Raw genomic sequence first — 23,769 nt, forward strand, 5'->3', positions numbered from 1 at the left:
AAAGCAGATCTACAAGCTCACAATGCGTTAGTGTGTTGTTCTGCTCCTAATAAAAATGCACACTTCTGATAGGCTCGTGGATCTCAGTGATTTAGTATCGTATAGAAGATACTAAATCCTAGAATCGTGCATTTCCCGTCAGAGAACTAGAGTTCTCAAGAGGCCCGGAAAAGGCCCTTGGGATGCCTGGGCCCTCATCAAACCCTGTACACTCAAAACACTGCCCCCGCTGCCTCCATATATGGAGCTGACACTCAATATGCTGATCTGACCTCATCAAACCCTGTACACTCAAAACACACTCCATATATGGCCGGCACAGAACTGTAAGCTAAGCATACATATATATCTGCTATTTTCTGCACGTGGTCGTCTGACGTAGGGCGAGGTATAACATTACGCAAACCCACACAAGATGAAAATAGCCGATCTGCGAGCTCACAGCGTGGCGCAATTTGCGACGCGTTGTGAGCCTGTAGATCTGCTAATTCCGCTACTTTTGTGCGACACTTCATCATACACTCACTTGTATGATGACGTGCAGGGCGTTGATTTACAACTGAGATACGAGGTTTCTTGGCAGGCAGAAAAGATGCGTCGTTCAAAGTGTCTGTGTGCGTGTGTGCGTGCGCTCGCGCGAACATGATTCACCATCACTGTCACTGAGAACCACCTGCCCACCGCACAGGAAATGAGAAGACACTTATACCGTCTCCCAGTGGAGCAGGTGGGAGTCTTGTTCTATTAAGAGATTATATATATATATATATATATATATATATATATATATATATATATATATTAGGGCTTTAAGCAACTAGTCGACTATTCAACTAGTCGACTAGTGAATCCACTAGTTGACCTCGTTTGTACTAGTTGACTAGTAGTTGATAATACGGGGGGGGGGGGGGGGGGGGGTTCTGCCGTTTTTGTAGCCCAGCTAGGTTATAGTTACGTGTCGAGGACTAAATTGGCATGACAACTAAATAGAGGGTGCACGCACATGCTTAAAGTGAACGGCGCACACCGAGTGGCAAAGCAACAGGCAAAGTGAGTTTAACGTCGTTTAATGTTGTTTAATGCAATCAATTCTGTTTGGATGCAAGGGCTGGCAAGGCCAGAAAGTAGTTTTTTTTTGCCACTCATCCGGGTTTGATGATGATGTCACGCGCATACGCTCTATAGGGGAGAAAAAAGGGCATAGGCTGCAATACTAAATATTACAATACGTGTGAAAGTTTCGACCCCTTATGGGTCTTCGCCAGGTTACCTGACGCACGCACACGCACACACACACACACACACACACACACACACACACACACACACACACACACACACACACACACACACACACACACACACCACACAGCGGTGGAGGAAATACACCCCCATTTGTTGTACTTAAAGTCGGAGTGCAATGGCTTTTCCGGTCATTTTATTCTGTCTGAAACGGAAGCCTGTGTGTTTCCGAACCAATCAGAGCGTCGCATCCCTTCAGGCTATGGGGCGTAGCTCCGTTACATCTGATACATTTGTAGCATATATATATACACATACACACACACACATACACATACATACACACACACACACACACACACAGACAGACATACATACACACAGTCTTACATGCGTGGGGAGGTAGAGGTCGTAGGGTGTGCCAGAGTCCACGTCGATGGCGTGGAAGCCAGACAGGGAGCCGTAGATGACCTTTAACCTCTGACCCTCCTCCACGGTCAGGTCAACGGACACGGGTTTCTGGGGCAGGTTGCTGAATGACTGGGTGCACGCACGCACACACACACACACACACACACGCGTGCGCACACGCACACACACACACACACACACACACACACACACACACACACACACACACACACACACACAACTTGTTACTGTTAGGACAACATTTCAGGATGACATTGAAAATAGCAGAGAATGTTGCAACATCAGCAGAGCACACAAGTATAATGTGAGGAAGGGGCCGGTCTGGTTTTGATTTTCATATCTATAGTCACGGGTAACGGGGCGGGTCACAGAACTGATTATTGACGGCCCCGTCATTGATTGATTCTGATTATGTCATAAACTGTCTTTTGTTGCGTTGGTTTATGTGCTAAAAGAGTGACTTTGAGAGCTGTTTCCCCCGTTACAATGGAAGTCAATGAGCGACTGTTTTTATTTCTTAAATTGCTAATAAACAACAAAACGGAGCGAAATAACTCATGGAATGGACTAGTTTGCCCATAATAAGGTAAGAAAACAACTAAAACCTCTAAAAAAGTGGCCTTACCCTTTAAAGAGCTTGTGGCCAAATAATAATCACATTGGATCATTTATTTTCTCCTGAAAAGCTCTGGACAAAGAGAGGTGTCTAGGCCTTAGTGAACATGGAGCACAGAGGGTTAAATAAAGGTGTCTAGGCCTTAGTGAACATGGAGCACAGAGGGTTAAATAAAGGTGTCTAGGCCTTAGTGAACATGGAGCACACAGGGTTAAATAAAGGTGTCTAGGCCTTAGTGAACATGGAGCACAGAGGGTTAAATAAAGGTGTCTAGGCCTTAGTGAACATGGAGCACACAGGGTTAAATAAAGGTGTCTAGGCCTTAGTGAACATGGAGCACAGAGGGTTAAATAAAGGTGTCTAGGCCTTAGTGAACATGGAGCACACAGGGTTAAATAAAGGTGTCTAGGCCTTAGTGAACATGGAGCACAGAGGGTTAAAGAAAGGTGTCTAGGCCTTAGTGAACATGGAGCACACAGGGTTAAATAAAGGTGTCTAGGCCTTAGTGAACATGGAGCACACAGGGTTAAATAAAGGTGTCTAGGCCTTAGTGAACATGGAGCACATAGGGTTAAATAAAGGTGTCTAGGCCTTAGTGAACATGGAGCACAGAGGGTTAAATAAAGGTGTCTAGGCCTTAGTGAACATGGAGCACACAGGGTTAAATAAAGGTGTCTAGGCCTTAGTGAACATGGAGCACAGAGGGTTAAATAAAGGTGTCTAGGCCTTAGTGAACATGGAGCACACAGGGTTAAATAAAGGTGTCTAGGCCTTAGTGAACATGGAGCACATAGGGTTAAATAAAGGTGTCTAGGCCTTAGTGAACATGGAGCACATAGGGTTAAATAAAGGTGTCTAGGCCTTAGTGAACATGGAGCACAGAGGGTTAAATAAAGGTGTCTAGGCCTTAGTGAACATGGAGCACACAGGGTTAAATAAAGGTGTCTAGGCCTTAGTGAACATGGAGCACAGAGGGTTAAATAAAGGTGTCTAGGCCTTAGTGAACATGGAGCACACAGGGTTAAATAAAGGTGTCTAGGCCTTAGTGAACATGGAGCACAGAGGGTTAAATAAAGGTGTCTAGGCCTTAGTGAACATGGAGCACATAGGGTTAAAGGTGTCTAGGCCTTAGTGAACATGGAGCACATAGGGTTAAAGGTGTCTAGGCCTTAGTGAACATGGAGCACATAGGGTTAAAGGTGTCTAGGCCTTAGTGAACATGGAGCACATAGGGTTAAAGGTGTCTAGGCCTTAGTGAACATGGAGCACATAGGGTTAAAGGTGTCTAGGCCTTAGTGAACATGGAGCACATAGGGTTAAAGGTGTCTAGGCCTTAGTGAACATGGAGCACAGAGGGTTAAAGGTGTCTAGGCCTTAGTGAACATGGAGCACATAGGGTTAAAGGTGTCTAGGCCTTAGTGAACATGGAGCACATAGGGTTAAAGGTGTCTAGGCCTTAGTGAACATGGAGCACATAGGGTTAAAGGTGTCTAGGCCTTAGTGAACATGGAGCACATAGGGTTAAAGGTGTCTAGGCCTTAGTGAACATGGAGCACATAGGGTTAAAGGTGTCTAGGCCTTAGTGAACATGGAGCACATAGGGTTAAAGGTGTCTAGGCCTTAGTGAACATGGAGCACATAGGGTTAAAGGTGTCTAGGCCTTAGTGAACATGGAGCACAGAGGGTTAAAGAAAGGTGTCTAGGCCTTAGTGAACATGGAGCACATAGGGTTAAAGGTGTCTAGGCCTTAGTGAACATGGAGCACAGAGGGTTAAAGAAAGGTGTCTAGGCCTTAGTGAACATGGAGCACATAGGGTTAAAGGTGTCTAGGCCTTAGTGAACATGGAGCACAGAGGGTTAAAGAAAGGTGTCTAGGCCTTAGTGAACATGGAGCACATAGGGTTAAATAAAGGTGTCTAGGCCTTAGTGAACATGGAGCACACAGGGTTAAATAAAGGTGTCTAGGCCTTAGTGAACATGGAGCACATAGGGTTAAATAAAGGTGTCTAGGCCTTAGTGAACATGGAGCACACAGGGTTAAATAAAGGTGTCTAGGCCTTAGTGAACATGGAGCACATAGGGTTAAATAAAGGTGTCTAGGCCTTAGTGAACATGGAGCACACAGGGTTAAATAAAGGTGTCTAGGCCTTAGTGAACATGGAGCACATAGGGTTAAATAAAGGTGTCTAGGCCTTAGTGAACATGGAGCACACAGGGTTAAATAAAGGTGTCTAGGCCTTAGTGAACATGGAGCACATAGGGTTAAATAAAGGTGTCTAGGCCTTAGTGAACATGGAGCACAGAGGGTTAAAGAAAGGTGTCTAGGCCTTAGTGAACATGGAGCACATAGGGTTAAATAAAGGTGTCTAGGCCTTAGTGAACATGGAGCACAGAGGGTTAAAGAAAGGTGTCTAGGCCTTAGTGAACATGGAGCACAGAGGGTTAAAGAAAGGTGTCTAGGCCTTAGTGAACATGGAGCACAGAGGGTTAAAGAAAGGTGTCTAGGCCTTAGTGAACATGGACCACAGAGGGTTAAAGAAAGGTGTCTAGGCCTTAGTGAACATGGAGCACACAGGGTTAAATAAAGGTGTCTAGGCCTTAGTGAACATGGAGCACATAGGGTTAAATAAAGGTGTCTAGGCCTTAGTGAACATGGAGCACAGAGGGTTAAAGAAAGGTGTCTAGGCCTTAGTGAACATGGAGCACAGAGGGTTAAAGAAAGGTGTCTAGGCCTTAGTGAACATGGAGCACAGAGGGTTAAAGAAAGGTGTCTAGGCCTTAGTGAACATGGAGCACAGAGGGTTAAAGAAAGGTGTCTAGGCCTTAGTGAACATGGACCACAGAAGGTTAAAGAAAGGTGTCTAGGCCTTAGTGAACATGGACCACAGAGGGTTAAAGAAAGGTGTCTAGGCCTTAGTGAACATGGAGCACAGAGGGTTAAAGGTGTCTAGGCCTTAGTGAACATGGACCACAGAGGGTTAAAGGTGTCTAGGCCTTAGTGAACATGGACCACAGAGGGTTAAAGGTGTCTAGGCCTTAGTGAACATGGACCACAGAGGGTTAAAGGTGTCTAGGCCTTAGTGAACATGAAGCACAGAGGGTTAAAGGTGTCTAGGCCTTAGTGAACATGGAGCACAGAGGGTTAAGCGTTCATGTGGGATGTGGAGCAGAGTGAAAGTAGCTCAGGCCACTAAGGACCCTAGCAACTGGAACACATGCTCTGGTGAGGGTGTGTGTGTGTGTGTGTGTGTGTGTGTGTGTGTGTGTGTGATGTGTGTGTGTGTGTGTGTGTGTGTGTGTGTGTGCGTGCATGCGTGCATGCACATGGAGCAGTGAACATCTATTTTTCAAAAGTAGCAGACCTACAAGCTCGGTGGTGTGCTATGAGCTTGTAGATCTGCTATTTTTCAATAGCTAAATTATAACATAATGTTTAAAACACCAAAAGGGGTTCCTGCCCCAAAATGGGTTAAAGCTAACATTTTTAGCTCATATCTTTGGTTCTGGGGGCCCACGGCCAAAAATGCATATAATTTTGGGGGTCCTTGCCATGAAAACGTTTGAGAACCACTGATATAGCAACATACGATTTTCAGAAAACTGTTTTAGAAGACATTTATTATAGAACCAACCTCGGGTCTAAATGATTATGGCGACACTGGCTTTTTACTCGAGTCTACATAATGGTATAGGTAGACAAAAGCATTGTGAGTGTTGCAGATCGCCTAGTTTCACTATACTTTAGTGCAGTGGTTCCCAAAGTGGGGTCCGGGTCCTTGCGAGAGTTCCAGGGGGTCCATTTGGTTCCATTTTGTACACTCTCAAGAGTTAAATTAACATTGATTTTACAATATACATTGGGGTCCCAGAGATAAAAAATGGCATTAAATAGGGGACTGCAGCTTAATTCAGTTCAAACGGGGGGTCCTTGAAATTAAAATGGTTGAGAATCACTGCTAGAGCTGTAAAAGCCTTCTCTTCATTGGGGGTCGTTTGAAATGAACCACTGCTTTCGTGTGAATAAAAGTATTGTATCACTATAAACATCACTAACCTTAAAGGCCATGAATTTGTGGTAGGGTTTGGGCGCCCACGCATACACCTCCACCGCGTTCTTCAAAGCTATCACCAAGAACTTGATCTTCTCGTAGCGGACTGAAGGAAAAGACACGCAACACATTGAAATTAACTTGAAATTAACTCCAAAATGCATTATAATCACATTTAGAATGCATTGTAAATGCACTTACGAGGTCTTATGGAGTATTATAAGTCATAATGCGTCATACACTCAGTGGAACAGCACATTGTAATGATGACTCAGTCATTGTTTGTTTTATAAAGTGTCTTATATCAGAGTTAAAGTGGTGAATTAAAAATGTACTTTTTTCCACATTTTACTTCCTGGAAATGTAGTGGAGTCAAAATAAATGGAATATTGTAGTGGAGTGAAAATGTATCCATGTCTCTCCAGTTTTTTTATTAAACAGAAAATGCATTTTCAGGCCGGGATACCAATTTTATCCAATCAGGATAGAGATCCGGGGGCAGGATACAGATTAAACAAGTGGAATTGTAACATTGCAACTGGAGCACTATAAAAATTAAGCTGAAAAATGGCTACTCTCTCCTGACTGGCTGAAATGTTGTCACCTATACCTGAACGTGTATTTTCTATTTATTATAGAGCCGGAGAGACCGGGAGACCTCTGTTAGCAACGATTAATATCATAATATAGTAAGGCTTCGTATCGAAATTGACGTTCGATACAGTGTATCGAAATCACCAGCCGACTTGTGATATTTCAGTGCATACATGACTATGCAAGTCATGCAAACATGACTATGAGCCATGTTTCAGAGTTACCTGCTAGCGCCCCTCAAAAACAACTAGAGGCGAAAACTAAAGCTAGTGGCTAGTGCTCAGCCGCCCCTCAAAAAAACCCTTTTGTTGTCACTATTCATTGATTCACATGGCATACCTTTGAAAAGAAAAAATGTTTCTCACTGTTATATTGAATATTGATATGCGATTAAAATGTGATTAATTGAGATTAATTGATTATAGGGCCTCTAATTAATTAGATTGAGATTTTTAATCGAGTCCCAACCCTATTATTTTCTTTTTATTTTATTTACTTAGAATAGAGCTTAACAATAATGTTGTCATCTATCTCATCACAGTTTGACTGATTAAAACGCGTAACCCGCATTTTAATCAAATACCCTACGCTGCCGACAAGACCCGCCTCCATGAGGCGTTGTACCCCATTAATTTGCATTGGCCTCAATTTCCCAGAAGCCCTAGCAGCCCACAGCATGTGTTGATTTCCGGGTTTCGTCATCAAAACGAAACCATCTAGTCTCTAGCTCCGTGGCAAAGACAGAGTTTATTTTTATTTATTACAATACGGCGGATTATACACATAAAACAAAAGGTGGGAATGTCGTAAAAACACATTTAGTACCGGAACTGCATCAAAATAAAGGCGCTGCTTGCGCCAGAGTAATCGCCAGAGTAGTGATCGCTTCTATTTTGAAAGCCATGAACCGGAAATACCTTCTTAAAAAAGTTGACTGACAAAGTGACCTCACAATCTCCGATCATCTTAATATATTTATATACGCTCCAAAAAGAGTTCATATTTTGCGGGAGAGACGGATGAGGAGCAGAAATGCAGCGCCAGCATATCGATCCATTCATCACCACGGAGAGCGCCCTGGATCAGGAGATACGAGTCATTCTTTCCGCCACGCTAACATGGGAGTCAATGACAAGCTAATAGTTTCACAGAGCGTTAGCATACGGCAAGCGAAAAGCGAAATGCCAAAAAAAAAAAAAAGAATAATTCTGAATGTTATCATCTCGCCCCGCGTCGTTTGGACGGCGCTACGACGTCCACAGACGTCTTAGGCACCTCTCGGTTCCAATCCTTATGACGTTTCAGGACGTATTATGTACAAAATGTGTTAAACAATTCCCGGCAGGCAAACTGTTTTAAAGAAACATCTCAAAATGATGTTAGGACATGAACCCCAAAGTTTATATTGTTGATGCCATTCTCATTCTCATTTGTTATTAGTCAAATAAAATTAATAGGAGGTTTTTAGAAATATCCATTCAATTGTATCGTATCGAATTGAATCGTGACCTTAAAGGAGAATTCCATACTAAAAGGCTTTCTTACCTTTCTTTGTAGTTGTTACGTCCCCATCAAAGAGGTCCAGGTGTTATTTTGTGCAAAAGCTCATGGCCATTTCCCCTACCATAAGCCCTAAATGAAATGCATTGAATTGAATGGGATGTATGGGGTGTTATGCTAATTCACTTATTTCCATCGAAATAAGTAGTAAAGTGTGCCGTTTGGGTTATTATTTACATTATGAAGAGAGGATATATACAAAAAATATATAATTTTGAGCGATGGAAATAAGCGAATTAGCACAACACCCCATACATCCCATTCAATTCAATGCAATTCATTTAGGGCTTATGGAAGGGGAAATAGCCAATAAGGAGCTTTTGCACAAAATAACACCTGGACCTCTTTGGTGGGGACGTAACAACTACAAAGAAAGGTAAGAAAGCCTTTTAGTATGACATTCTCCTTTAACATCGAAAGTTGAATCGAATCGTGGATTAGGCGAATTGTGACATAATATAGTGATTTAACCTTTTAACAAAAAAAAACCTTTTGTTTTTACCAGAACATATCACTATACCCTACCTTTAAGTACAGTACTCAAACGTTAATGTACTCACTAGCGTATACTGTATATACACATGCAATTAGGTGTCCCCCAAGGCCCTGTGCTCAGTACTCACCCACTTTGTAGTGCGCGCAGCCCTCCAGGTCGCCTACTGACGTCCAGCCCTGCCTCTTCTCCACCTCGGGGTCGTTGTGAAGAATCTTGTTCCTGAGCCACGACAGGTAGTACAGGCGCAGCTTGTTCTTTTTACCTGGGAGACAAGTGTTGTTTTTTGGGCAGCAAATTTGGATTTTTAGTTTCAGTCATAGTCTATTTCAATATAGCTTTAATTTAGTTTTAGTCACATTTCAGTCGCCTGGAATGTGTTAGTGTGAGTCTAGTTTTAGTCGAGTAAATATCATAAGATTTTATTATATCAAATCTACTAAATCTGTAATTGTGAGCTTGCTATTTTCAGCGTGCAACCAAGTGTAAAATTACTTATGATCTCTTCTCCACTAGTCCCTTCCAAACATGTTAGTCTAGTTTTGAAAAACAAGGAGAATAGTCCAAATGTACATTTTTGGCAGCACAATACGTGTGGAGTTGTCATCAACTGAGGGACAGACAGCCAGTGGACAGAAGAGCCAGGTATATCTGGCTGAACAGGGTCACTAACTTGCTTTTATGTTTCCGTTGACATTTGTTTTGTTGTATGTATGCTTTGGCAATGTAGAACATATTATTTTATCATGCCAATAAAGCATTTTGAAATTGAAAATTGAGAGAGAGAGAGAGAGAGAGAGAGAGAGACCAGATTTTGTTTAAATCTCAATTTGATACAGAAAACAGCATCTCCGTTACTTAACAAGATAACTGTTTATCAGCGCCAGAAACCTCTCTTATAATGTTAATGTGAAATGTATTGTAGTGACTCATAACTCAGACACCGAGTCGAGACTGAGTAAATTAAAATGTGGACTCGAGAGAGAGACCGAACTCGAGACGAGTCAAGGACTCGAGTACTACCAACACTACTTGCAAACATTCGGGTAAATCTCTCTCAGACCCTATAGCAGGTTTCCCCAATTAATTTTCCTCAAGGGCCATATTTTGATTAGCGTACCAGGCTGAGGGGCCGAGTCGGCACGCGCGAGGTCGAGGTCTTGCCCTGAAAATTCATTTTCAGGGCAAGACCCCATTTGAAAAGGATGCCCAGTTTGACATGCATAGGCTACTGACCCCCATTTAATGCCATTTATATCTGGGACCCCTCCAAAAAAAAGGGAAAAAAATACTTTTTTATTTATTTGTATTCTTCCAGGGGCCACAAGGGGGCACTCCGCGGGCCACCTATTGGGGAACCCTGCCCTATAGTATAGGTCAGGAAACCTTTCGGTGTCTCATTTCATTTAGTCTGTGCAGTCTTACAAATCACACCCATGTGAGCGGGGCAATGTGCGTGCGTGCGAGCGTGCGTAGAGTCTTGTGACTTACCCGATATGGTGATGAGCACGTTGAGGCCTTCCAGGACGTCCATCTGCTGGAACCTGCGTCTGCTGATGAGGGAGTAGACCTTCCCCTGACCACTCCTGTCCAGCAGCCACAGGCCGCTCTCTGTGCCTACCAGGAGGTTCACGCCTACACACACACACACACACACACACACACACACACACACACACACACACACACACACACACACACACACACACACACACACACACACACACACTACATTAAGCAACTAGTCGACTATTCAACTAGTCGACTAGTAAATTCACTAGTCGACCTTGTTGGTACTAGTTGACTAGTATATAAGACAAAAAGAACGTTTTTTTTCTTCTTTTTTCCCCCCGAGGCCTCAAGATCAAGTAGATTATAAGATTATAGATTATAGGTTATAGTCACCAATCTACACAGTTTTAAATTGTACAAATATGTATTAAATATGTATTTCCCAAAAATACATAATATGTAGTTAAACAACTAGTCGACTACTCGACGACTAGTAAACTAGGCAACTGGTCAACTAGTAAAAATGACTAGAAGTGAATGCCCTATAAACATGCACGCACGCACGCACACACGCACACACGCACGCACACACCATTTTTTTGTCAACTCCATCCACTGTTGATTTTGCCGACTAAACCGTGTGTTGGCAGGATGGTGTCGTAAGAATAAAGGCAGATTTTGGTTGCGTGTCAAAAATAGCCCGATCTATAAGCTCACAATGTGTCGCAGCGCCACGTGTTGTGAGCTTGTAGATTGTCTTTCAGTCCTGACTGGATCTCTTCTAAATTCTCCACTAGTCCCTCCCTAACATTTTAGCCTCGTTTTTATCTGTTGACAAAATTACAGTAATTATATGACTATATTTTCATTATAGTTTAGTTTTTTAGTTTTTGTCATAGTTTTAGTTGACAAAATCAACACTGACATACACTTAAAAAAAGCCTTGGCAGGTGGTATGATGCAAGCCTGAAGGACAAAGACCAGGTGCAAAAATTGCGCAAGCACATCAGCAGTAAAAGTCAAGTCAAAGTCATGCGATTTGTCACACACGTTACCGCAAATTACCGTGAAATTTGTTCTCCGCATTTGACCCAAGGAGCGGTGAGCTGCAGCCGTGCCGCGCTCAGGAATCATTTGATTAGTAGATTTGAAAATAAAGGGTATTTGACTGCCGTTCAAATATAGTTTATTTCATATTTGAAACAAATAACTGATGAAGGCTGGATATCCGAAACGTTTGTCCATTTGCTTCAAATATGAAATAAACTATATTTGAACTGCAGTCTTGGTGTGTGCGACCCACTACCCTTTATTTTGATATGTTTTGAGCGGGTGGCGCACCTATATAGTCAGAGCGCGGTGGTCATATGAAGATTGATATTAGTAGAATTGACCCTTTCGATGCTGAGTGCCAAGCCTGGCCGGGGATCGAACCCCGACCGCCCAGTTTCAGGGCGGATACTCTAACCACAAGGCCACTGTCTGGTTCTAAGCAGTGATGGCCTACAGTCCATTGACAAAACACCCAACTGCCTGGAAAGCTAAAGGCCTGCATGGTGTTTGCAGTTTGGACTTCTACCCCGGATGTTGTGGCCCCTCGCAGTTTATGAGGTACCAATCTCAACTGTGGAGAAGTTGGAAAAAAACAGTCACAGGCTACATCAAGAAATGGCTTGGGAGTTCCACGATGCCTTTACCACCATAGGCCTCTACGGAGATATAGCATCCTCAAGCTGCCCCTCACCAGTCTCACAGAGGAGTTCTCAAGTGCGCACAAACAAGACTCCAGGTGACACTGGATGAATCCAGAGACACAGTGGTGAGCAACAACGCACCGAGCTTAGCAACTGGGCGCAAATGGAGACCAGCCAAAGCAGTGGAAGAAGCAACAGCAGCCCAGCTCAAACATGCTGTCATTGTGGGCTTAATGTCCAGCAAGGAAGAGGAGGCTTTGGGCTATCAGCTGCCCCCCCCCCCCCCCCCCCCCCCCCCCCCCCCAGCCTGGAGTGAGGCCACAGCACCCGAACGGAGGGAGAGGCTGCGCGGTGGGCCAAGGCAGTCAAACAGGGACAGTGGACAAGATGGGACAGTGTGGAGGAGGAGGACTGGAAGGACATGTGGGCCATGCAAGCGAGACAGTTGAGCTTTTCCATCAGAGCTACATACAGTACGACGTCCTTCCAACACCAGTTAACCTTCACCAGTGGTTTGGTGCCCTATGTTCCATGCCAGCCACCCTCAGACACATTCTCACAGGGTGCAAAACCAGTCTCACCCAAGGACGTTATACATGGCGTCACAACCAAGTCCTAAAGGTCCTTGCATCCACCCTGGAGGACGCGTACAGTATATTCTTTCTATACGTTCGAGCCCCGAGTGGAATGGTATGAGAGTGACGACACTAGCGTTGGCTCCCATTGTAACAATGGAATGCGGAAGTGCTCATTTTTATCTCAATGAAATAGTTCCAATGTTTGGAACTATATCTCATAGGCACCCGCTTTGCGGCGAGATCAAAGCACTCTCTTACTATTCCACTCGGGTTCGAGCATATGTAATGCCCCGCCTGCCTCTGATTGGCCTATACCGACACAGCCGGTGTCTCCGAGGTGGAAGATACATGCTGGATAGTCTGCCGCGCGAGGTTACTCCGTGGTGGGAAATAAATAAATAATACAAGTCAAGTACGATATATAATAGCTACAAGAGAATGACAGCTTGGCACGCGCGACAGCAACTTGTATTTTTGTAGAAGAGGTATAATATTGTTTCTGCCGTTGTTTACGACTACAAAACAATACTACAACATGACGTATAGCGATATCATCCGCCCTCGATCGGCCAGTAGTTCCCAAACCTTTTCGTGTCAAGGACCCCCAAATCAACATTTATTAGGCCAAGGACCCCCGCCCCATTTTAAAACATATGCCAGTGACCCCGATAAGGGAGGATTTTTACGGCTCTAGCAGTGATTCCGAAACATATTAATTTCATGGACCCATTTGGTTCCATTTGTACACCTCTCTGAGTTTACAGACTAGAGGCTATAGAGCGCCGCAGTCCCCGCCCCCTTTCAGAAAGCGAGTGGCCCAGGAAGTGAAAGCCCCATGCATTCTGCCATCGGCACTTTTAATATAATTTATTTAAAGACGGTTACGCCGCGGACAAAGCCAATTCGGATCGTGACGAATCATGACAATGAACACAATATTTTGGGCCGATCAAATAATTTATAAGACGAAAAATAAAACAAATAGTGTTGTCTCCTGACTTTCTTTTCTTCTTTCTAATGATTTGATCGTCCCAAAATATTGTGTTCATTGTCATGATTCGTCACGATCCGAATTGGCTTTGTCCGCGGCGTAACCGTCTTTAAATAAATTATATTAAAAGTGCCGATGGCAGAATGCATGGGGCTTTCACTTCCTGGGCCACTCGCTTTTCTGAAAGGGGGCGGGGACTGCGGCGCTCTATACCTGTAGGCCTTTAGGGGCCCATTCAAAAGAACTACAAACCCCAGAGTCCAGCGCAGAGGATCTCCGTGTTGAACTTCTTCTTGTACTTGCGGATCTCGGGCGTGTCGCTCTGCGGGCGGATGTTGGTGGGGTTGACGTTCACCACCGAGCCCTTCCTGTGGTTCTCCCTCCTGATTGGCTCCGGCTTATTGCCCGCTAGTAAGAGACGATACAAAATATTAATGACATTATGAATTGTCGTGTTTTTTGCAGCACAGTAGATCGGTGATTTTCACTATTTTCTTTCAAATTGTTTGGAAAAATCTTTTCATTTTGAGGGGGAAGTGTCTAAATTCTAAAATTCTAAAATCTAACAATGCAGTGATGAATAATATTATGTGTTTTATAATTTATACTTTTGAATAAGTCAAGTAGCCTACTCCAACACTTCAGTACTCCAATACTTATGGCAGAGGAACTCTCACTTACATTTGATACATTGAATCAGTGTATAGCGGCAAATTTAGATTTTAATTTGAGTCACCTGGAATGTTTTAGTCTAGTTTTAGTCGACTAAATATCATTAGATTTTAGTCGACTAAATCTACAGTTGATTTAGTCGACTAAAATGTGTTTTTGCCAGGCCTTGATACCTTCGTAATGGCTGATTTTACACTTTTTCAGCATGCAACCAAGTGTAAACTGACTTATACTGGATCTCTTGTCCACTAGTCCCTTCCTAACAATTTAGTCTAGTTTTTATTTGTCAACGACAATTGTCAGTATATTTAGTCTTAATTGTAGTCAGCATAGCTTAGGTTTCATTTAGTTTCCATTTAGTTTTCCTCAGTGAAAAATTCAGTCGACGGACATCTTTCGTCTTATTTTTAGTCGACGAAAACAACACTGCTTTTGAACTTGAAAGTACGTTGAAGCTGAAGTTGAGGACTATACTTCAGGTAATATTAAATACTCACTGGGGCTGAGGGGGGGTGATATCTGCAGCAGCCTGGGGTCGATGAAGGGCGTGAATGAGGATGAGGAGGAGAAGCTTTTACCTGTGGGGCTGCAGACAGCCTGATGGGAGAAAAACAGACAGTGGTGACGCTGCATGGGAACTATCGTTCATTTCACTGAACCGGATCATTCACGGACGTCGAGTAAAAAAAAAGGTCTGCTCATTTTGTTCAATTCGGTCGTTCGGTACTCGCAGAAACTGTCAGTCAATCTATGATTTGACGTAACGTCGCTCGCTCATCCCCTGGTTCACGGAAGTAATTTCTCTATGGAGAATAACGTCTTAAAATCGTTTTCATATAGCTATATATTGTAGGTCTATATATTGTAGGTCTGCTATTTTTGAAAATGCGTGAAAATGTGTCGCAAATTTGGAATATATATTCTTTCAGAGTGAACATTTTTAACTCAAATCTTTGCTTCTGGGAGGTCCCTGGAGCAACATATTTTCAGATGGGGATCGGCGGAGAAATAGATATAATTCTGGGGCTCCTTGACATGAAATAGTTTGAGAACCACTGACATAGTTTACAACATAGTTTTTTTCAGAAAACCGTCATGATTAAGATTTTAGAAGATATTTATAGAATCGTCCTCAGTTCTAAATGGGTTAAGCATGTGCAGCAGTTGTATTTGGTTGGACCATATAATGTAACCTTCTTCTGTGTGTGTGTGTGTGTGTGAGTGTGTGTTGTGAACTCACGTGTTGCTCCTGATGGGAGGGGCCTCGGGGGGCGGTGGGCGACTGTGAGTAGGTGAGCTCCCGCGCTCGCTGCTGCTGCAAAGCATTGTGGGTAGGACTAGAGGAGGAAGAAGAGGAGGAGGTCTTCTGCACGAGGTCTGGTAGCAGGTAGGTGTCATCTGAACCTGGCCTGGAGAACTGCGCACGCACACACACACACACACACACACACACACACACACACACACACACACACACACACACACACACAAACACACCTTTATTTGCATTCACATTTTACAATACATTCTTGAACACAAACAATAGTGGATGCGCAAACTTGAAAAACAACAACAACAAGTGCGTCAGGATCCAGATCACGGGTACAGAATAGGGTTTAATATTTTCCCGGATTTGGCTCATTTTAATTCCCGGGAATTTGCGGACCTTTTCCCGGGCTCCCGCGGGAATTCCCGTCAGAAAAAAAACAAAAGAGAAGAAAAAAAAAGTGCCCACCAAAATGCATTTATATGTATAGAAACTTCATATGTTCACTAGAATTGATATTATTTCGTTGAAAACGTTTTATTTTAACTAAATATGAACATATAGCCTGCAATAAAATAATGTTATAGGCCTACTATGCTATTCAGAAAACGTGACACTTAAGGAGTTTGCACTAATGTGACTGTCGAAGCACGGGGGGTGGGGGGGAATAAACGACCTCACGTCTTTCTTTCACATTTAGCTATAAGTCTTTCTTTCACCCTTTGATCAGTGCTGCTGGGTCCCCTTCTCCACTGCAGAGAATGTGATCATCCCGCTTTGTACTTTATGAAAAGTCCCGATTGGGTGTTAAAATAGCCAGCACGGCCAGTGCACAGCACACTGATGATTAGTGATTATTAGAGAGAGAGAGAGAGAGAGAGAGGGGGGCTGCGTGCTGGTGGTTACTATATAAAACAAATTGTAGCCTATACTCATCTTTGTTTGTGTTCCGTTTCACGTTATTGCTGACGGCTGAGTGACGCACACATGCAGGCAAAAACCAAAAGGGTTTTAGAAGTGATAATGCATGTCCATCACGGGGAAAGGAAACTCCTCGCTCCGTCGGTAAAACCCTCCTTTTAATACTCTATGGGTAAAACACACTTCTCAGTTCTCACAGAGACTGATTAGGCTAAATGATTGACAAGTGCAGCAGCTTTGTCAATCTTTTGTTTTTGCCAACGGCTGATTCGGTCTGGCTTATTAGCCAGGCTAGCAGCTTTGGGAGCGTGCCTGAAGATGTCCAACACAGTTCTGCAGAGAGTGACTCTGTGCTTGTCCAGCGCAGACAGGAAATTATAAGTTCTCCTCAGACATTCATTATTTTGCTAAAGTGTATAATAAGCTCTGTATCTGGTTAATTGCGGGAGGATGCAGGATTCGCGGAGTTCCGCTGATTTTATCTTGACCTCCTGTGCCCGCCCGCAGGTATTTAAATAGGCCTACCGCCCGTGCCACCAACATTTACGTTGGGTCCCGCTGGCTTCCCCGTTACAGCCCTTGAGTGTGATCCATAATTCCATATAAATATCATCAAATATGTTTGAAAATGATGGGAGGGTTCAGATTGGACATTTGAGCACTATAGATCAGCTGGGGAAAGAACGTGCAATGTGTGAAAACTCTTTTAGTGTAATTTCTAACGAGAAAAAACAACACCTCCGGGATGACGGGTCCCGAAGAAAATTTCGGTCGGGAATTTGCGTGCCCTATACCCGGGAGGCCCGTAATCCCGGGATCCCGGCATTAAACCCTAGTACAGAAAGCATCACCTTCTCTATATATGGCGACTGCCAATTATTGCAGACACTGAATAGAATTTTGCCGATGCCTTTAGCTCTCAACCTGCAGGCCCCTCATGACTGATTTATGGACATTACCGAGGCTTCCAAATTTGAACACATCTTTAGCCAAGCTGTATAATAGCATCCTTAAGAGGCTGGCACTAAAGCACCTTGGTAAGGAATGCCTCTTCGAGACTGTGGTCAAATGTACATGCCACTTCCAAAATGGTCACTTCTCTGTCCTCACACTCTCACACACACACACACACACACACAAAGCGGTTCGGCTTTGAAACAGAGTTTGGATTTGATTCAAGGGCTTTGTTGTGCGTGTGTGTTTGTGTGCGTGTGTGTGTGTGTGTGAGAGTGCATGTGTTTTGTTGTGTATGTCTGTCTGTGTCTGTGTGTGCGGTGTCAAACAATGAACACAGTGCTGCAACGCATCGTCAGCTTGTAGATCCGCTCAGCTATGCTAGGAGAGGATAGGTAGGGATAGGAGCGGAAAGGAGACACGCCCACTTCATATCGCTGCGAGCCTGAGTGTATATGTGACAGAATCCAGCATAAAGCCTTTCATATGATGTATCATTCAATGAAATTGAACAATAATTGAAGGAGATATGTCCATCTAAAACTTGTTGAAACAGATACCCCAAAGTAGAGAATTTCCCCTGCAAAGATATCAAACCATTATTAGCACCTCAGACAGACAGACAATAGGTACTTGTCTCAACCCCTAATGGCTTGCATAATCACTCCCCCACCCACTAACCACTCCCCCACTAAGTTAGCTGTCAGTGACAGTTGAGTGGACACTTAGGTGTGGGAAAGTTCATGTTGTTTTACTTGAGTTAAAGTATCAATATTGCAATATAGAAATATAGGACTGAAGTTGTTTAGTGTATGTTTTGTAATAATACAATCTAAAAAGTAACTAGTAGGCTAACTGAGTTTTCAATGGCTATATATATATATATATATATTTTTTTTTTTGTTGTATGTCTCTAAATGTTTTTGATGAATTGAACAATGTGGACCCTGTTGTAAACAAGTGTAATGCTTAATTGGGTCGTCCACTCACAGTTAACAGTCTCTGTATTGAGTTTGTGCTTAAAATGTACTGTAATTCTACAAACCGTTAATACATATTTCAATCAATCAATCAATAGGCTATGTAGTTTTAGACCAATGCTTTTACATGTGTGCACTGAAACCATGGGCAGAAGAATGGATTACAACTAAAACATGATTTGAGATCTTACACCTTAGGCTTTCATAAACAAAAACTTTTATTTGTCCAAACTTTGAAAATACAACATGCACAATAAAGTGGCCAAAATAATGGTAATAAAAGGTACAATAAAAGTATGCACAATAAAGTGGCAGCTGGAAGTTGTTTTGTAGCATTGCCAGCACAAATCTGTCCTGGGTCTGGTGCTTGTTATTGATTGATTGATTGAAATCTTTATTAACAGTTTGCAGAATTACAGTACATTTCAAGCACAAACTCAATACAAAGACTGTTAACTGTGAGTGGACGACCCAATTAAGCCTTACACTTGTTTACAACAGGGTCCACATTGTTCAATTCATCAAAACATTTAGAGACAAACAAATAGACACTTCTATGTAGTTAAAGAACAGAACAGGAATTCATCATATAGGAAGCGAAAAGGGAAAAAAAGTATATATACAGTGAGGGGAACAGGGGGATAAAAGAAAAGAAAACGAAAGACAGAGTGTAGGGCGCCTGCACACAACACCATGCGTTGATGCCATGTGTGCATATGTGCAGGCACCCAACACCACGTCCATACAAAAACATAGTACAATCCATAGTACAAAGACAGAGTGTAGGGCGCCTGCACACAACACCATGCGTTGATGCCATGTGTGCATATGTGCAGGCACCCAACACCACGTCCATACAAAAACATAGTACAATCCAGATACAAATTCAGCTTTTACAGAGGCCAGTTTCGAATTGCAGCCATCCGTAGGTGCCCTTTGAGAGCAGGACCGCTTTCCACAGCCTTCTGAAGCAGCTCACGCCAACAACACGTTGCCCTGCAAAGAAAAGAGTAAAGACACAAACATTTTAATGATTTTTCAAAAAAAGCAGATCTACAAGATTGTAGGGTGGTACTTGGTACTGTGCTATGCTATACTCACTTCACACGGGTGTGTCACTAGACAGAAACTTGTTGTGTGTTCTGGGACCTTTTCTTCCTCTGGCGTGAAGATATACCATTCTCCTTGTAGTGTTTCACAAGGGCTTGGAGAAGGGTTTTGCTGATCCTGGACAAAACGACATAAACACTTTGTTACAAACTAACCCAACAAGATATAATGGTAAGCAATACGCAAATGCCTATAGTAATAGTACAGTGTAAAGCCTGGTTTCTATTTACTGTGCAAGGCTACATCCGTTCTAAAGCCCGCTAATAATTTCCACGCATACATACACACATACACAAACTGCTTCCGTATCCTCTCCATACCGGATGTTTTACTACTACTACTACTGGCTAACAGCAGTATTATTTAACAGGGCTAAGTAACCGCAGTATCCGTTCAATGTATTACACTCACGGTGTCTATAAAAACAAACACTGGCTAATAACAGTTTTTCTCGGTCTCCATGCTCCCTTGGAGTTGCAACAATAACATCCCGAAAATGTAACGCTGTCTCTCTGACACACACACACACACACACGATGCCCTGCCACATAGTGATCCTCCGTCCGCACAGAGTTGAGCAGCGCTTACTGCCACATAGTGATCCATACATACTGGCGTTATTCTCACACACACACACAATGTTACAGTAACAATACATAAGTATCAATAGCATAGATTAGACTGTAACTCACCCATATAGAAAGAGAAATGTAGCACGGCAAACCACGACGGTGTTAACCATGTACGTGGATCGGGTGATCTTTCGCTTCCCGTTGAATTGTTTTGTGCTTTGTGTCAATTCGGAGTCATTCATGCACGTCTTTATAATTCCCATGAGAAACATGTCTTTCTGATCCTTCGACAAGGCTGCCATTTCCATCCGTGTATCGCAAATCATTTCTGGGTCAAGTTTTTTACTGCAAGACAAAGGCTCATGTTCTGAATTCTCTTTTCGTCTTTCTTGGCATCTGCAATTAAAGTTTCGTATTTTCTCAAGTTCCACTGGTCGATCGGTGTCCACTGCAACATTCTCAACTTCTGGTAACTCATCTGCTCCTCCATTCAATGCATGGACCAAACGCGCTGTTGCACTAGACCTAGAGTTACTAGCCATCTCGAGTTGAATAATAATTGTGTTTACAAACACACAAGGGTCAGAAACAGCTGTACTTATGGGCGGCGCCCAGAGCGTGAAACCTGAGGAGAAAGACATTCCAGAGACCAATCGGAACCATCATGCAAATCTTGGAAGAGCACTTCTCCGCCCCCAAAACAGCGGTAGATTTTCCAAAAAAAACAAGCATACTTTGACTTATAAATGTATACATTTAATTTGCCCAAATGAATAATCTGTTGTTGGAATGAAAACCTTCAACATTCAAAGTGTGTTAATATGAAAATAACGAAAATCACATAAAAAAAAAAAAAACGACTTTATTTAGAGAATTACTGCCTTTTCATTCTGGCGAGATGAGGACCAAATTGCTGGAGTCTGTCACATATGTATGTACAGTAAAAGTCTGTTTACAGCCCATGATTTTAGGTCTTGTCTCTCAGTCCATGCGTGCAGGGCCAGATTAACCCCCATGAGTGCCCCTGTGCAGATCATTTTTAATGCCCCCCCCCATAGCGCGGGCACGACCAACCCCGAACACATGGAACACAATAAGGTATAGGCAAATAGTACAACTTCACTGGAATACAACTGGCAACCATTGCAATAAATTACATTGGTTTTCTTTTTTTTTTACCAGTAAAATGCATTTCAGAAATGCGACTCTCGCGCCCGAGCAAAGCGAGGGCGCAGATTTTCTTTTTTTAATGGCATTTTCTGGCCATTTCTTGGGCATTTTCCGGGCACCAAAACCATCTGGGCACTAGGGACATGTGGGCACCAGGACAACTGGGCACTAGGGACATGTTGGCACCTGGACAATTGGGCAGTTGTCCATGTGCCCACATGTCCCTAGTGCCCGTTTCCAGTTTGGGAAACACTGACTGTTCTATCTGCAAAAGTTTTTCAGAGGCAGATCTCACCAAGTCGCGCGCCAAAAATTTGGGGGCCCTTGGGGGACATTTTGGGGGCCTTTAAAGCAATTTCACATGAGAAATGTACCATCTGATGTTATTTATATTATTAACTTCTTCCCTCCATTAACAGTGTTTATAAACTTTTTATAAAGGGCAGTTTAGTGCGCTGCACTGTGCTGCAGCAACACTGCCTGAATTGAATTTAAATTGACTGTGGCTGGCCTGGCCTGAGCTTAGGAGAGATTGTTTTTGCTGCGCTGTTTGTGGCTGGCTGGCCTGACCTGATAATTTTTTTTTTTTTTAATATGTCCCCACTTGCCACATGCCCCTGTTCAGCTGCACATAGCGGCTGATGGTTAATCCGGCCCTGCATGCGTGTGTGTGTGCGTGCGTGCGTGCATTACCTGGTTCAGACTGTGGTGTGGTTGCAGAACTATGCCATCAGGAATCCCTCTAAAGAACCTGCCATTGGCCAGAGGAGACCTTACACACGACATGGCAACACACACACACACACACACACACACACACACACACACACACACACACACACACACACAGTCACACACACAACACGTTGGAGCAGTACGTGGTTCTCAAGGGTTTTCATGTCACTGCAGGGTCAAGTCAACTGAGCAGGGTCTCAAAGTTGACCTTAAGTGACGAATGCACTTGTATGGAGAGCTCTTAAAAGGGATAGTTTGAACTTAAGCTGTATGAAATACTTGCTATTAATATAGTGGTTGCAACTGTATTAATTGATTGCCCCGAGTCCCGTGGTGGGAGTTCTGCTCTGAAATATGAAGTAGTTCCGGTCATTTTGTGGGGGGCACAGGGTGACAGGGGGCCACGCATTAAAAGTAAATGAATCCACAAAACTAACGTCATTTGTATTGTTGACCTATTTCTAAAATATTAGTGCAACTTTCGTTCATTTTTGACCCCTCTATCACACAGAACTATGTTTTTTGTGTCCATATCACTACGCCCAAAAATAATTCCATGTGATAGAGGGGTCAAAGTTGAACGAAAGTTGCGCTACTATTTTAGAAATAGGTCAACAATACAAATGATTTAGATCACGGGACTCGGGGCAATCAATTAATAGAGTAGCAACCACTATATGAATTGCAGGTATTTCATACAGCTTAAGTTAAAAAAATCTGAACTATCCCATTACCCATTCTGGGCGGGAACCCCTTTTGGTGTTAGCATTATGTTATGCTTTAGCTATTGAAAAATAGCAGATCTACAAGATCATAGCGCGCCACCGAGTGGCGCGCTACGAGCTTGTAGGTCTGCTATTTTTTGAAAAATCGACTGACATAGAAACATAGCTTTTTCAGAAAACTGTCAGGATGTAGAAGACATTTTTAGAATCTGATCTCAGGTCAAAATGGGTTAATGGCATGGCTAGTATATGGAATACTGTTTCCAAACACATGGAAAATAAGCCTTAGTGCTCTCTTGTTTTGTTTTTGTATCATATCAGCAGACCGTGTCTACACCAGAAGGTTGTGTGCGCGGTACTTAACCTCAGAAAGAGCACACGTGTTATCCCAACCTGTATGATGCAAGGAGGAATGCCACGGGTGTGAGCGAGAAAACACTAGCAGGAAGGACACTGGCCAAAGACACCAAGGGCTGCCAAGCAAGGTTATAATAGTTAACTAAAACTAATTAAAAAAACGATAACTAAACTGAAACTGTAGTGTGTGTCCTCAAAACTAACTGAAATGATTGACAAAATACCCTTAGTTTTAATCAATATTTATAATTATGCCTTTTGGATATTTATAATATAATCCTTTTAAATTAATTTGATTAATTTCCTCATTTCTCCAACAAGTTTTACGGCAGTTTTCAGCACCGTACGGCAGCATGTAGCCACGCTAACCCTAACCCACAAATAAACCAAAGTACGAAAAAAACCTAAAACTAAACTATAACTAAACTAAAACTAAGCATTTTGACCAAAATAAAAACTAAATAAAAACTAGTAAACCCGCTCTAAAAACTAACTAAAACTAACTGAATTCGAAAAAAAATATGTAAACTAACTAAAACTAAACT

The 23,769-nt window shown here is 42.9% G+C and overlaps 1 protein-coding gene across 3 annotated transcripts in view; it reads right to left on the reverse strand.

Annotated features, from left to right (window-relative positions):
• LOC308322373 (mitogen-activated protein kinase kinase kinase kinase 4) overlaps window positions 1-23,769 on the reverse strand; it is a 123,581-nt gene that overhangs the window by 14,046 nt on the left and 85,766 nt on the right. For all 3 annotated transcript variants that reach the window (XM_080773576.1, XM_080773577.1, XM_080773575.1), the window contains 8 exons: window positions 22,101-22,179; window positions 15,674-15,850; window positions 14,931-15,030; window positions 14,014-14,169; window positions 10,478-10,621; window positions 9,117-9,251; window positions 6,345-6,445; window positions 1,633-1,782 (listed from right to left, as the gene is read on the reverse strand). In XM_080773576.1, the coding sequence (XP_080629702.1) occupies window positions 1,633-1,782; window positions 6,345-6,445; window positions 9,117-9,251; window positions 10,478-10,621; window positions 14,014-14,169; window positions 14,931-15,030; window positions 15,674-15,850; window positions 22,101-22,179 (1,042 nt within the window). The remainder of the gene's footprint in view (window positions 1-1,632; window positions 1,783-6,344; window positions 6,446-9,116; window positions 9,252-10,477; window positions 10,622-14,013; window positions 14,170-14,930; window positions 15,031-15,673; window positions 15,851-22,100; window positions 22,180-23,769) is intronic.

This window comes from Protomyctophum bolini (genome assembly GCF_963924005.1).
Source record: "Protomyctophum bolini genome assembly, chromosome: 10".
NCBI classification, from domain to species: Eukaryota; Metazoa; Chordata; class Actinopteri; order Myctophiformes; family Myctophidae; genus Protomyctophum; species Protomyctophum bolini.